Source organism: Barbus barbus (genome assembly GCF_936440315.1).
Source record: "Barbus barbus genome assembly, chromosome: 26".
NCBI lineage: Eukaryota > Metazoa > Chordata > Actinopteri > Cypriniformes > Cyprinidae > Barbus > Barbus barbus.
Window position 1 is genome coordinate 1,109,600 of NC_136754.1, and position 16,895 is coordinate 1,126,494.

Below are 16,895 nucleotides of genomic sequence, written 5' to 3' on the forward strand. Positions count from 1 at the left end.
ACATGTTTTACTTTTAGTCTGCTTGTTACGGTTTAATACAGTCACATTACAATGCAATGCCCTATATGAGTTAGCCCATGATCACTAGCTTTTATACAGGTGTTACTATAACGTTTTTGTAAATGGTGATCAGCAACCAAATATTGATAATGTGGAAGTTACTGCCTTTTGCATTGGTGTGACTTCTCACTTTTTGCAGAGTACAGTAACTTCAAAATAGGGGTAAAAAACTAGTTTGAGCACACAATTTTTTAATGTAGATCATTTTCATTACTAAAACATCTGAATGCCAAATTTCCAGTGTCCTATCTATAATTAATTTGGTTGGACAAATAAAAAAGTCATTTTTCTCAGTTTCACACTCTAGCAAGTTACGGCTTTTTGCCTTTGTAGGGCAGTATATATATATATATACACACATGTATATACACAAGTTACAATATAAATTGGGATTTAACTTTTGCTTTTTGCCATTAATGCATTAAAAATGCCTAAAAAATAATAGTAACAAAACCATTCAGTAAGCAAATTTTTTAATGGAAATTAAAGGTAAATCTAAATTCATAATTGTTGTCTTCGATCACAAGAATCTCAGTCCTCCATTATAAAAAAAAAAAAGAAAAGAAATTAACAGACAGCAATGAAAAGCCCGTCACAAGACAAACACAAAGCAAAACATCTGTAGCTCTTGAGTTTGACATCAAATAAAAACAAAGACGCTGGTCCTCACTGTACGAGTCGATCTTCACCAAAAATACTGCTCCACCACTGTTTGCTTCTCAATGCTGATACTCTTCAAACTAAATCATCTCAATCTATGCTCGTAAAGCACTTAAAGTAACACAAAGAATGAGTTAATGAACGTTTTCAGACTCACCTGCCCTCGTTTCAGCCCGAAATATCGTGCCACGGGATCTCCACACTGAATTCTGGGTAACTGTGTCTCCTTGAGTTTACTGATTACAGTCAAGAAAAGCTGTTTTGACGTCACAGAGAGCATGCTTCCTCTTAACCTAGTTTACTATATAGTCAACAGTGAGTGAGTTTGGAGCAGAATGAACTCAATTTTGGGAAACCTGTTTGGACAAAATCACTTTTGCTTTTCACACAGCTGTTGCTATGGATACTATCTGGCCAGCAGCTCTGTCACTTCTTCTCTTGTCATAACGATGTGTTCAGGAACCAACTGAAGGACAAAGAAAAAAACAATTAGGAATAAATTAAAGATTTTCTGTTTTGTTGTTTTTTTAATGTAATAATGCATGCAAAATTCAGTCGTTTTTGTTCTTTTAACAGATTACAATATTTGTTAATATAACATCTCTATATGCTTTTAAAATAAATTCTAATATATTTATAATATTAAGGTTTTAAAAAATAAATATTTTAATCAATATTTTAAAGTTTTATATATTTTTGTGCTAATAATTAGAATGAAAGACAAAATGATAATTAAGTAGTTTCTGTTCTTTTAACAGAATGCAATGTTTGTTAATATAACATCTCAATGTTTTTTGTAAATAATATTTATATTATATTTATTATTTTTCTAAATATAATAAATATAAAATATTTTCGTGCTTGGGTTAGAATTATACTCATAATTAGATTGAGTGACAAAATTTAGCAATTTTTCTTCATCATCTTCAATCATCAGTTCAAACTGCAATTTTTGTTAATTTAACAAGTCCAATATGATTTTTATTTTATTTTTTAATTTAAATGTCATTTTTTGTTTATTAATAATATTTATATTATTGTTTTTAATAACATTTTAATTCATATTTTAAATATATCTAAAATATTTTTGAGCTTGGGTTAACATTATACTAATTATAACATTATAATTTAGTAAGTTTTGTTATTTTAACAGCAGTTAAATGTTTATCATCACAGTTTAAATCAAAATATTTCTTAATATAACAATTCTCAATATATATCTTTTTTTTTTAAATAAATCAAGCTTATAATACAATTCAAATAATATAATAGGGTTATTTTTGTTTAAATTTTTTTTTAATTAAGAAAAAATTATTATTATTATTTTTTTGCACATAACGTCACAATCAGTGGAAAGCGTCTCACCTCGTGCTCTGTGATGTTTATGAGCAGCTCTTGCTGTAGAAACTGTTCCAGGATGTATTTTGGTGCCATATCAACCAAAGACTGCAAAAGAATCATCATCAGGAAAAAGAGGTCAACTGATATAGGTATCAAACCATTAAATATATATCCTTCTGCTTGCCTGGCACCTAATTACCTGTGTTTGATGTTTCAGGTGAGAGATCTGAGTGTCGTACCTGTTTAGGACTACGATAATGGCCCGAGCGATGTTCTCTTCCTGCATCCGCTGGCAGTACATCTTAATGGTCTTGATGCCCACTTTCATCTCCTCTGGTGGACACAAAACACTCAGATAAGCACACATGAATCGTTCGGCGTCACACGGACTCCTGCGTCACATCTCACCTGGAAAGAACACAAACATCTGGTCGGTGGGGTCGTCATTGTGGGCCACCAGCACGGTGAGGTCTGTCCGTCTGGGTCCACCCTCGCTGGGTCTGTCTCCAAACTGACCTTTAAACTCATCCAAGGTCTGGTCCAGCTCGTCTTGGGTCACCAGATATCCTCGATCGTGGCAGAGCTACAGCAACACAAGACAACATTCATGTGAGGGTTGATTATAAATGCAGCTAAGCATCCTGGAATTTAAAAGGCAGCTATATGTAATTTATGTGAAAAATTAATATGATAAATGTGTAAAATATAATTTAAAAAAAATTGTTTTTCTAAAAGTGCTGTACTGTTATGTATTGATTTTATATATTATTATTATTATTATAATTATTAACAATTTTATTTAAGATTTTTTTAACATTTACTTTATATTAAATTGGTTAGGTCTTTCTTTGTATTATTTATGTTTACACTCTTTTTCTCTTCTTTTCCCAAAAACCTCTGATCTAAAATGTGTGAAATTTATACTGATGTTTATATTCTCTAGATTTTGTGCATTCACCTTTTTAAACGTATAAAGACCCAATTAATACTGTGAAAAAAAATCATATTATTAACATGCGTAAAGTATTATTTGGAAAATGTTTAGTTTGCATCGTTACTGTTTTCTATCCATTATAGTACAGCACTGTTATGTATTATTTATTTTAAAAAAATAATAATTTTAATAATATTTAATTTGTTTTATTATCATTTATTTTTTTTTATTTACTTTCTTTTACACACCTTTAAAAACCCAGATCTAAAATGTGTGATTTTTTTATGGATTCAGGTTTTATATTTGAGGTCTCCTACTAGTTATTGTCTGTTACTGAAACTCACCATTATTTCCTACCATTTAACCTCCCTTAAATCCTTTGTTTTCTTTTAGATTGCTGTTTTAATTGCTGTATATTACCTTTGTTTCTTGTCTTGTTCATTTCAATGCCTGTGTGAACGATCTGACTTCTATGAACTGTTTTGTTCTGTTTACACACACAGTTCTGTCTAGTTATGATCACGTGTTTAATGTAAACAATGAACTAAACGCAGCTCAATGCACGTTCACACCTGCATTATGGTCTTACGGATTTTCCATAATCGATAAGTCTCCTCCTCATCATCCATTAGCGCATTAAACTGATAATAATACCTTCCTAACTCCTAAAACAATCTGCTTTTAAACTCAGTCACGTGCTCACAGAGGAGGTTAAGGACCCCTGGTTGCTGTCGAATTCATTGCCAGGCACAAAATACAGTTTTACCGCAGTCTTCGCTTTACAGGGAGCATATGCACATATTTTTAATTTTAGTAAGTTTTATATTCATTCAATATCTAAATATCATACGTATTACTACTACGTATTGTTACTTATACGTTTTGCAATTGTAATAAAATAATATATTTTTTATTAATTTCCAAAGTCTTGTTTAAAGTCATATATATGTGACCCTGGGTCAATTTTGAATTGAAATTGAGATTTGCATCACCTGAAAGCTGGATAACTAATCTTTCCATTGATGTATGGTTTGTTAGGATAAGACAATATTTTCAATACAAAAACTTCCTCTCAAATTGTCAGAATTTCATAAGCAGGTTCTTTTATATTGGAAATTGATTCATAAACATAATTTCCCCCCGCATAATTGACCAGTGTGGAATAATAGGTACATTTTATTTAGAAATAAGTCACTCTTTAATAGAGATTGGGGGGAGAGAGGTGTTTGGTCTGTTGTTCACCTGTTAGGGAAAGATGGTTATTTTATGGATCACAGTATTTTTGTAGAAAATATAATATGCATTGTGATTACAAGCAATATAGTAAGGTGTTGAACTGTATTCCAAAGGCCTTTGTCCTGTTGGTTAGTAATACAGTGCTCTTCATTTACCTTCTTTAATAATAAATGGGCAAGATTTTATTAGGTGTATTGATAAGAAATTGATTGACCCAAGATAAGTTTCCTAATCAAGCTAGTCGAAATAACCTGACTCAAGAGTTCATTTTTAACTTAAGAACCATGTATCTCTCCTTTCCCATACCCTCCAAAGCCAAGGACGTGCACTTTAATGATATCTATCCATCTTTAGCGTTTCTTAGATATAGATTGAATATTGATCACAATAATTGTACCTTTTATGATGTTGATATTGAAACGACTGTATATTTATTCTTTGACTGTTCATTCAGTAGAGCCTTTTGGTATGATGCATTCGAGTGGCTTAAAGATTCAGTCAAGCTGTCTTCTCAGTTTTCTAAAAATTATGTAATTTTTGGTTCATTAACGGAAGATGTACTCAATTTATACTGAATATCATTCTCATTTTGGGCAAATTTTATCATAAATGTAAGTGCTTTACATTTTGGATGTACTGTAAGTCGGAAAGATTGTTAAAATATAAAAGTGGAAGAAAACTGTTTAGTTTATTGCAGAAATTTAAACTTTTAGAAGACCCTATTGTGTAATTAATTCTCAATTTTTTTTTTCTTTTGTGTTTTTTGTAGTTTATTTATTTATTTTTCATTTTGTTTGGTGCTCTATTGTGATCTTGCTCTGCCTTATTGTATTTGTGTTTTTGCAATAATAATAAAAAAAACTTTCCACTAGTTGCATAAGCACCGTCTCTGATTGGCTGCGGCTGACAGAAGAGGCGTGTCTTTCTCGTAGGTGGGCGTGGTTTTGTGCCGCAGCACTATGTGGTTGTTTCAGCGCGCGCTGTTGATCGGGGCTCTGGGGAGCAAGAGCTTTGCTAGAGCCATGGTAAGATACCACACCTTTACCTGCTGTTTAACGCGTCTAAGAGCGTGTTTAGACTAGTTTGTGTTGTCTTAACCGCTAGTTATTGTAGTTGCTGGAAGTAGGTCAAAGTCCGGTGTGTTTATTTGTGGCACCTGTGTGTCTCCGTTAATTCACTCCGATGGAGGAACATTAGCATGTTAGCTTCAATGATGTAATCATGTCTCTGTGGATTTATTTATGCCTTAAAATCTATTTCTATTCGTTTTGTTAGTGTACTTTTAGCGTTAGGCTTTCGAAATCAATCACATGGAGAAAAATGATACATGATAATGTCATCAGTTACGATGTGGGTTTATTGTTAAGACTAAGCAGTGATAATGTTGATTTTATTAAGAGTTATCGATTATAAATTCACTATTTGGTATTATCAGTCGTATTCTATAAGGTTTCATTAAATCTCACTGCATGTTTCCTAAAATACAGCACTTCTTTGTTTATAAGGGTTTATTGTAGGGTGCTGCAGATGCATTAATATGATTTGATATCTTAATATTAGTATGCAACATAAAAATCACTCCGGATAAATTTGCAATGTTATTATTGAAATAAATGAATTATGTTGACTATTATAAAGTGCCTCCATAGGCACAATCGCACAGTTTCGTTTGCCTGTCCCAAATCTATAGTAAAATCAGTGTTGAATTATCTAAAATAGAGATAAAAACCCATTCAACCACACGCCATGTGACTTGATTGTGTCCTATTTGAGGCCTAAAAACTATACTAATAAATAAACCCACACTGCATGATCTTTATATATCTATATGTATGTATATATATATATATATATATATATATATATATATATATATATATATATATATATATATATATATATATATATATATATATATATATATATATCTAAAATTGTTAATTTCACACATATTATAAACCATGAGTGGACTGTTATATAGTCTTAGCTCTCAGATAAGCTTGTAATGGATTACTCTTAAATCTGGTTAGCTTTGACTAGTGTCAGCTGTAGGATGTTAAAGTGTTTCCTGTACACAATCCCACAGATGAAAAAACTGCTTTGTTTAGGAGCTCTACACATTATCACTATATAAAGTGTCAATGTAATTTTAATGCTCAACTTTTTGCTGAAACCCCTGCCTGTAAAGTAATACATAATTTATTGTGCTTTGCAGAGCTTGTGTTGTTTGCGTAAGCAACTGTATCAGAGGGCAAAGATGACTTTTAATATGAGATTTCATCAGTTATGCTGTCACATGAGGAAGTTGCATAACTGATTTATAGCACATGATTGTTTATCATTGTTCTTGTGCTCAGTATTTGATGGGATTGGCAGATACTCCTCATACTCTGTGACCTCTGACCTCTCTCTGTTTATCGCAGTGTGCCCAAGCCAACGACTGGCAGACGGCCAAATCCATATACGAGTTCTCAGCCAAAGACATCGATGGAAATGAAGTGTCTCTGGAGAAATACAGGTCAACAGATGAGTACATTCAGAAACTTTGATTTAGTTTGCTCAAGCATCTTTATTACTATATTAATGCTCATATTTGGGGCTAGTGATCTGAACAAACCCTTAATATGAAGTATTAAACTAACTTGTTTCTTTAAATATTAAAAAAGACCAAGATGTAGATGAGTGATTTCTTATCAGATTTGGAGAAATGTAGCATTGCATCAGTGTCTCAGCAATGGATGCTCTGCAGTGAATGGGTGCCGTCAGAATGAGAGTCTAAACAGTTTGTCATTTCTCCGATCACAAATGCAGACATGGTATAAGTCATTATAATCAGTAATTATGTCCCCACTGGATGCAACAAATGCCTTGTTTATAATGGGTTTTATTGTTTTTGTGTCGTCGCACCGGGACATGGCATCACAATACGGTGAGGGGCGTAACATTTCTGTCTCGCGCTTGAGGTATTCGACCAATCACAACGCACTGGATAGCTGGCCAATCAGAGCACGCCTTGCTTCTCAGAACGATGGGCTTTGTAAAAATTTACGCGTTTCAGAAAGGCGGGGCATAGAGGAGCAACAATAATGTACAGTATGTGGAAAATAATGTGTTTTTTAACCTTAAACCGCATAAACACATTGCATTACACCAAATACACAAAATAATGTTCTTTTTAGCAACATCATATTACCCCTTTAACTAAAATAAGAGTCTATAATCCATAACACTTCCTCCAGTGAAAAAGTGTTCTGGTCTGAATCAGGAGAGAAATCTGCACAGATCAAGCAGCGTTTACAAGACAAAACAGCTCTAAACAAATATCTTGCTCTGTGAATCTGGGTCGTGGTGTCTGAAGTGTGTTTGTGTGTGTTTCAGGGGTTATGTGTGCATCATCACTAACGTAGCCTCTAAATGAGGTAAGACTCCCGTAAACTACACTCAGTTAGCGGCAATGCACGCCACGTACGCTGAGAAAGGTTTACGCATCCTGGGCTTCCCCTGCAACCAGTTTGGAAAGCAGGTATGTACGGGTATGGAATGCCAGTTTGTAGTGCATTATATACTTTATTCTGTGTACTAAATAGTACGCTATGCAGTATTTTAAACAGTGGTATTGTATGATATAGTGACTCCTCATGACCTGATTACGTTTAATCCAGTGACTGGTGTTCAGTTTGCATCTCAGAAGTGATTTGTTCCAGTTTTGTGTGAAAATTGTTGTCAAGAAACAGTAAATATTGAAATCTTTAACATTGCTTCAGGTTCATTTGTCACTGAAAAAGGACGGTCAATTCAAGCATGTTGAATTATGGGATACTGTATTCCATGCATACAGAAAATAAGCATTCTATGCAATGCACACATTCCTGCAGAAGAAGGTAGACTGTGGCATTATATCGTGAATTAAAACACTTTCAGTCCTGAACATTTGTTCTTTGATTAAATGTACCAGACTGTAAGAGCGTTCGCTGTCATGACTGTAAGCAGGTCACACGAGTGAAGCTGTAAGTGGATTATTTTGTGGTGTTGGGTGAGATTTAATCTGGCAACAAGAGATACAAGATTCATTTATTTGCATTATTTATAACATTTATTTATTATTATCAGTTTTCATTTCAATTTTAATTATTTTGTAATTTAATATGTGCTTTTGTCAATTTAAATGGGTTTTGGGGGGGTTTTAATATTATTTTTAGTATTTAATATTATTATAATTCATATTTTATATATATAATATATGTGTGTGTGTGTGTGTACATATATGCGTGTGTGTGTATATATACAGTGGTGTGAAAAAGTGTTGGCCTCCTTCCTGATTGTTTATTTTTTTGCATGTTTGTCACACTTTATTGTTTCAGATCATCAAACAAATTTAAATATTAATCAAAGATAACACAAGTAAACACAACATGCAGTTTTTAAATCGAGGGTCTGCAATCTGTGATCTCGTGCAGTTGCTGACGCTCGCTAAATCGTGCAATCGCTTTCTTACGTGCGCTGTTTTATCGGTACTTTCACTTTCAAAATCGATCGCATTCAGCAAGGAGGGGAGAGGATGGAAGGGAGGGGCACAGTAGCTCGTTTGAGTGGGATGAACTCTAAAAGTGCTGTTCTTTTTATTTGGTAAAACGTGTGTGTTGAAACGGCTAATAATAAAATGTGACATTCTGTAGTTTTGTGTCATATTCATCTTTTAATCATATTTGTAAATGTCTTGACTCCACAGCCAACAGAGCAATTTTGTCTTTACTGTTCCAATACTTATGGAGGGCACTGTATATGTGCGTGTATGTGTGTGTGTATATATGCATGTGATTATATATGTGTTGTGTGTATGTGTATTTGTTTGTTTATTTAATATGTATTTGATTCATGTAATTTTATTTCAGCTTTATTTAAATTGCCAAGCATGTTTTTAATAGTTTTAGTCTTGTTTTTTATTGCTTTGAGGAAACATGCATTAGTACGGTCATATTTAGCTTGATGCGCTCTCTTGTGACCTCAGGAGAGAAGCCAAAATCCCCCCCCCCCCCCCCCCCCCAACAGAAATTATGCCTTTTAAATTTGAATATAATATTTTAGTACAAAATTCGAACTTAGGTTTTCAGCCAATTTGACAGCCCTATTACAGTGTTCTTCAAACATTCAGATTTAAGTTCAAAGGAAATCTCCCACAGAATGTTCAGCTTGTCACAATGTAACCAGCGGCGATGATGTCATCACAATATTTGCATACGGAACTGTGAATGACTCTGATCTTCGCTGCATGTTATTAACCATTTCCAGCCTCTTGATCTTGATCGTCTTACAGTGGTCATATGCTCATGTTCTTCAGCTTTAAGACTCATCAGATGAAGGGTTCAGTTTTGTAATCCAGCGAGGTGTTGTGTGTTCTTCAGGAGCCTGGAACAGAGACGGAGATCAAGGAGTTTGCCAAAGGCTACAAGGCAGAGTTTGACCTCTTCAGTAAGATCGATGTGAACGGCGACGGAGCTCATCCGCTCTGGAAATGGATGAAGGAGCAGCCCAAAGGCAGAGGCACTCTGGGAAAGTGAGTCTGACTGGTTTGTTTATTCTTATTTCTCTGAGTATGACGTTTTTACTTGAAGACAAATGTATTTATTTTGAATTTGATGAAAGTATTCTGTAATGCACTGATCATTTGGCATGAAACTTTTTCTTTTCACAGAAACATCAAGTGGAATTTCACTAAGGTAACACTGTTTTTTTTTTTTTCTTTTTTTTTTTTCTCAATAATAGTGTGTTAATAGATGGTAATTCTCTGCTGTAATATTGTGACCTCATAACTGTTGTTTTTATTGTAGTTCCTCATTGACAGAGAAGGTCAGGTTGTGAAGAGGTACGGACCAATGGACGATCCAAGCGTAAGTCAATAAAAATGAATTTCACCCCAAAAATGAAATTTTGTCGTCATTTAATCACCCTAATGTCATTCAAAGTCATATAGGTTTGACGCGGCATAAGGGTGAATAAATAGTCCTTTAATATATAGACTCTGAGAAAAATTTGCTCTAAATACATTTAAACAAATACATTAATTTTCTAATGTATGTTTTACATTTTATTAAAAACAAAAAAAAATTTTTAAATGTATAATTACATTGATTAAATATTTTAAATTATGGATTTATACCATAATTATAATACGCATAACATATGAATTTATTAAAATTGTATACAATTTGTATAATGTGTCTGTTTAAAAGTTTATAAAATGAAATATGCATAAAATGTTTTGTATTTAAAAATTAATTACATTTATTTGTATTTGTTTGAATTTTTATAAAATTTAACATTTCGATATTTAATAAAAAATAAAGTCCAATGTTTTTCCATCAGGTTATTGAAAAGGATCTTCCCAAGTACCTGTAGCCATTTGGATGGAACCCGATCTCCGTCCCATGTGTTTGTAGCTCTCCGTCTCCTCTCTGGTCGATGGCTGGATGTTGCGGGGTGAAGCCCAGATCTGTGACGGCCGTTCCTCAAGCCTGTGCTCAGGTGGGGACGGCCTGATGTCCTCCGGCGTGCATATTCTCTGGGAAAACCCTGCGATGTCCAGCCGGGTGAGCAGAGAGGAGCTGAACTGCACTGAAATCACACTCATGTATCTGAAGAAGCTTTTCTAATGAACGGCTTTAATGATTAAAGAGTAGTGTCAGAACTTCCTGTGTGTGAATGTTTTCCTTTACTGAGTGATGTTTAGAGATTCAGAATTTTCAGATGAAATCATGTCATATATGGGAGTGCAGGTCAATTGCGCTGCTTTTTGACCGTCATATAAATGTGGAAATGTGACCCAATCCACATCAATAATTCATAACAGCACTATTAGTCAGATGTAGTAGTTAAAAGTCCAGTTGTTGTTTTTAATTATTTATTATTTTTTCAGTAAATGTTTTATTGTAGTTATTAAAATTATTTAATTTTGTATTATTATTATTATTATTATTACCTCCCTTGCAAATTACATTTTGGGAAACCCTGAAATAACTTAATAAATCAATTGAAATGTATTTACATTAATCAAGTGGAATCATGAATGCTAAAAATCAGCATTAAATACAAAAATAGCCGTAATGCACAAGACTTGACATAACATGCATTTTACATTAAAAATGATTTGAGTGGCTGATGGCAAATAACGAGATAAAAGAAGGAAATGACTTTTTTCCCTTTATATTTCAGAATGAGAATGAGTTTTATTGGACGGGTATGTTTACACATACGAGGAATGTGTTGTAGTGACAGAAGCTCCACAGCGCAACAGAGAGACAGCAACAGGACAGGACACAGATAATAAAATAATATATACAAATCCAAATAGGCAATGTGCAAAAACGCAATATATAATATAGACTACTATGTGTGTACTGTACAGGTCTGATATGTGCAAATTTGAAATGAAAAAATTAGATAAAGTAAGCAAGTGTGGTGAATAAATAATCGAGTTGTGTGTTTTATTGTCAAGTGTTCATGAGATGGATTGCCTGAGGGAAGAAACTGTTCCTGTGTCTGGTCGTTCTGGTGCTCAGAGCTCTGAAGCGTCGACCAGACGGTAACAGTTCAAAGAGGGTCTGTGCTGGATGTGAGGGGTCCAGAGTGATTTTACCAGCCCTTTTGCTCACTCTGGATGAGTACAGTTCTTGGAGATTGGGGAGGGTTGTACCAATAAAATATTTTGTGAATTTTGTTGCCATTTTTGCCTAGTTATGTTAGTATAATTTATAACAGTAGTTTTTAAAATTTAGATTTTTTTTAATACTTTTTTTAATTTTTTTTTTTGTAGCTTTTATTTTATTTCCAGTTAGTAATTTTAGTAACACAAATGATTAATGTTGCTTTGATAACCAACTGAAATGTTTAACTTTTTCATCTTAAATTTTATTTAATTTCAGCTGTATTTTATTAAGAAAAATGTTTATCAATTTTCTGACCCTCCATGCGGATTGTCTCTCTTAAGTGTCTTGATCGTCACCTTGAATAAATAACTAGTTGATAAGCGTCCTGAACGTGTGTGTGCGCGCGCGTGTGTGTGTGTGTGTGTGTGTGTGTGTGTGTGTGTTTAAGTGTATTGTAGTTTGAGGGTCACCCATTAGAGAGCGATATTTTCCCATATAAAAACTGCAGTGTTTTCCTTTTCTTAATGGTTTATTTGTCCTCTCAATATTTAATTTACTGGGAAATTGGAGGCTTTTATAGTGCTTTAAACTTAATTAAAATTAGTAGTATTATATTTAAATGAAATTAAAGAATTGTGTGCATTATAAATGCAGCTAAGCATCCTGGAATTTAAAATGTAGTTTATGTATGAATACCCAGTTTGCACTGTGAACAATTAATATGATAAATATGTAAAATATAATTTGAAAAAATATAGTTTTTCTATTCACTAAAGTGTTGTACTGTTGTGTATTTATTTAAATGTTTTTATTATTTATATAATATTATATTAAAAATTATAATAATAAATAAAAAAAAACATGGACTTGTAATCCAAAGGTTGTGGGTTCGAGTCTCAGGTCCGGCAGGGATTGTAGGTGGGGGGAGTGAATAACCAGCGCTCTCTCCACCCTCAATACCACGACTGAGGTGAGACCCTTGAGCAAGGCACCGAACCCCCAACTGCTCCCCGGGCGCCGCAGCAGGAGATTATAGAAACCATGTGCTTGTATAATGGGTCCCAGTAATGTAGTGTATATGGTGAAGAGGAGGGGTCCAACAATTGATCCATGAGGAAACCCTGTGGCCAGTTGGTGTTCTTTGGATACCTCTCCTCCCCGGGAAACCCTGAAAGACCTTCCTGTGAGATAATATTCAAACCAGTGGAGTGCAGATCCTGGTATGGTAGACAGGATAATCTGATGATTCACAGAGTCAAAAGTGGCAGATAGATCCAGCAGAATAAGAACTGATGATTTGGATTTTGCTTTCGCAATCTGCAGGGTTATAGTGACCGACAGTAAAACAGTTGAATGGCTGCATCTGAAACCTGATTGGTTAATGTTCAGTTGATTATTCTGGGAAATAAACAATGTAACTGTGTCTATAAAGATGTGAAGCAAATAGTCCATCCCATTAGAATAACAAAGGAACAGCATTCCTCAGGAATGTCTTGTAGATTGCAGGATCTCCAGCGGGAAGGTCCTAACAGTATTGTTTCTAGCCCTTTTGTCTTCAGGTATACAATTATATCCCACAGTCATAACTTTGGGAGAAGCTAGGATTCATTCAAGAGTTAAGATTGTTTGAAGGAAGATATGCTAACATCGCTATTGAAGAACTGCTACACTACCACCTTCAATAAATTCTTCTCCCCACAGAAATTTTGGTCAAGCCTTAATTTTTTTGTATTAGAGAAATCTAGTACATTGGTGAACCACCCAAAAGACTGCTTAGCAAAAATACAGTAAATGATGATACATGGGGCAACTTTTTAGGTTGGATGAACATTTTCAGAATGCACTGGCCTGTCTAGACAGATATTGTCTTGACAAGAAGTTAAAGTGGATCATAAAATGTCAGTTGCTGTATATACATCCAGAGATGAGAGATGGATGGGTGGATGAGGGAAGAAAGGATGACACTACAGAGGAAAGATGGAAGGGTGAAGGGGAGTGTAGGAAGTGAGCGAGGGAGCGAAAGGGAGCGTGGTAGTGGAAGTCTGCAGTGTAAGGCTTCTCCAGATGGATTTCAAAGTCACCAAAGACTACAAGTTGACTGCCATCCACAGAGAATGAGGACAGCAGCCCATACAGCTCCTCTATAAATGTGCCCAGTTGACCTGGAAGGCAATAAATCATTACAATATGGAGATTAACCCTTGTGCCCAATAAAAAAAAGTTACGCTTAGGTCCATAGTGGACAAAAATATCCATGTCAAAAAATTGGAAGCTTGCACAGACTTAAGTTTGGTCTCATTTTAAAGAAGACCCATGGCAGATTTTTAAAGTAAAAAAAGTTATAGAAGTTTAAGTTTATGAAAATGCTTTATGAACAATATTTTATATAAAATGTATATTTTTGATACACGTTGAACTCTAAACCTGCTAGAAAATCAAAGCCATAAATCTAAACAAGTTGTGTTCCAAATTTGAAGTTGATATCTCAAAAAATGAGCTTTCAGTAAAATTTTGTTTGGGCGCAGTACCAAATTTTCCCCATTAGATGCCAGCAAAACTCCGCTGGTCCACACAGTGCTTGGATTTCTGATTTACAGTAGAGTTTTTCTTTCTCAAATATTACACACACACAATTTATTTATGACACACATACAAACCACACTCTGACATTTATACCAACACACATACACAATTATAGCTGCATTATTTATCCAGTTGGCTCTATAATACGCAGAAGCACAAAACAGGAATAACGCGAGTATTTGATTTATAGACCCTTTATAGAACAAACCTGAAAAAATGGCACCATCTGGTAAAATTAAAAAAAAAATTTAATTTTGAAGCCTTGCCAACAGCATGAATGGGTTTCAATAAGGACATTTTTGTCCAAAAGGTGCTGAGAAGAACTATTTATTGTACCTAGTGTAAAATAGATTTATTAAAGGAAATGAGGGTGGAATATTAAAATTCCAATAAAAATACACACCTGAGTCAAAATTTATGCAGTTAGCATTAACTAAAATGGACAAAATTGTCCATAATGTTGCACAAGGGTTAACAGGAGATGTTACCATAATAGCATGAAACTCAAAAGAATTTGTATTGCATAAGGAAGAGTGGGTTGAGTATTTCCAGTTATTAGAAATGAGAAGACCCTTACAACCTGACAGGGCTACCCAATCTCATGAATGTGCATATAAATAGTACGCCAAATAAAAATGAAAACTCATAGTATTTATACACAAAAATGGACTTTGGCGTGTATATGCTACGATAGGATTAGGGTTGTGGAGTAGATGTGTTACAGGTCCCGGGCAATTGGAAAGACTGTAAGCAGTAATCTTAGTAGTAAATTAGAGAGACGAGGGTTAGTGGTTGCTTTCACGGTCCTCTTAGTTGTCTGAGGATGTGCTGCAGTCATCACGGTAACTCAACTCTCTCAACTGATGCTCAGAATTCAGAAAATGCTGCTGAACTGTTCAGTGTAAACTCATTATAATACATTTAAATAAAACATATATAAATAGAAATAAACATAAATAAAAAATGTATACAAATAATTTAATTTGTGACAAACTATACAAGTGGGGCAAATAAGTATTTGATACACTGCCGATTTTTCAAGTTTTCCCACTTACAAAGAATGGAGAGATCTGTCATTTTCATCGTAGGTACACCTCCACTGTGAGAGACAGAATATAAAAAAACCCCCAGAAAATCACATTGTATGAGTTTTAAAGAATTAATTTCCATTTTATTGCATCAACTATACAACTCAACAACTATTGTAAATGCTGTGATACAGTGATGCTGTTATTTCCTTCTCACTTTGCTGATTTCACCATTAACTCTTCACCTGAACAGTTTGTTTTTGTATATGGTATCATTGTTTAACCTGTTACCCTGCGCCCCTATTTTTGAGCATTTTGTAAAAAACGATATAACCAAATAAAAATGTCTGTAGCTCTTGAACCCTAAGGTCTATATTTAAAAATCTGGTGTTGTTTGAAACTAGACACTTGATCCTTTGTTACTCTAGAGTCATAATAACTCAAAATTAGTATAGCAATAGAGTAAAACAAGGTAAAATATACATGAAATTGACTCGCGATATGTTTTAATGAAGCTCACTAAGGGAAAAATGGATGAGACTTTCATGCCAAAGGCCTGAAAACACCATAAAGATAAAGCTGAACATCTGACCATGTTTTGATTCAAATTTGAGGATGATACTCCCAAAAATGTAGTTTCTGTAAGCTTTTATTTAAAAAAAATCTAGGCGTCCTTTCAAAAAAGCCATTTGGAGACCCCAAATAGACACTTTGTAAACAAATGTCCAAATGAGTCAAAACTACATAATACATATATGTATATCAATTCAGAACTGCTCTGCCCACCAAAACACACAATAAAAAACTACTTCTGAACAGCATTTGTAGTGCTGACTCATTTAGTCATTTGGTTAGTCTACAAATGGCATTTTTGAAAAAAAACGCCTAAATATTTCCTGAAATAAAATATGAAATAATAAATTTTTTATAGGTAAAGACTTACAGAAAGTACATCTTTATGGTATTTCATTTCAAGAAAAGCTTTGGAAAAGTCATTTGGATATTTTATTTCAAGAAAAGTCTAGGAATCCTTTCAAAAATGCTATTTAGAGACTCCATAAGACACTGCATACTACATATGTATATCAATTCAGAACTGCTCTACCAATGAAACCACAAAAAAACACAAAACTATTTCAGAATTTGAACATAACTAAACAGTCTTTATTCTGAACAATTCCAATAATGAAAACAGTGAACCAAAACAGATTTGATCATTTTTGAACTAGTGAAAACACAAAACATGCAAAATACATTGTTTTTACAACATTTGTATTTTTTATTTATTTTATATGGTGAATATTATGAATATTACTATTTTACTAATATAGTAATAGATTACTATTACTAATATTACTAAATAATAAAAAAAAAAAACTATTTACAGTATTTACAGTGGAGGAAGACGCT

General features: G+C 33.7%; 1 protein-coding gene and 1 pseudogene across 2 annotated transcripts; one reads left to right on the forward strand and one right to left on the reverse strand.

The window, feature by feature from the left end:
• Positions 1-1,126: 1,126 nt before the first annotated feature.
• On the reverse strand, positions 1,127-3,696 carry LOC306845761 (DNA-directed RNA polymerases I, II, and III subunit RPABC1-like; the record flags this gene model as incomplete). The annotated part of the gene is made up of 5 exons (XM_079378740.1): positions 3,568-3,696; positions 2,470-2,644; positions 2,261-2,394; positions 2,086-2,166; positions 1,127-1,186 (listed from the first exon to the last, which is right to left on the reverse strand). The coding sequence occupies exons 1-5, from the start codon at positions 3,622-3,624 to the stop codon at positions 1,127-1,129; spliced, it is 507 nt and encodes a 168-aa protein (XP_079234866.1). The 5' UTR covers positions 3,625-3,696.
• Positions 3,697-5,136: 1,440 nt separating this feature from the next.
• LOC306845555 (phospholipid hydroperoxide glutathione peroxidase-like) lies at positions 5,137-11,692 on the forward strand (annotated as a pseudogene). Its single transcript, XR_013785999.1, has 8 exons — positions 5,137-5,256; positions 6,655-6,749; positions 7,610-7,754; positions 9,634-9,785; positions 9,924-9,948; positions 10,060-10,119; positions 10,595-10,818; positions 11,441-11,692. The product of XR_013785999.1 is annotated as a phospholipid hydroperoxide glutathione peroxidase-like (transcript).
• The last annotated feature ends 5,203 nt before the right edge of the window (positions 11,693-16,895 follow it).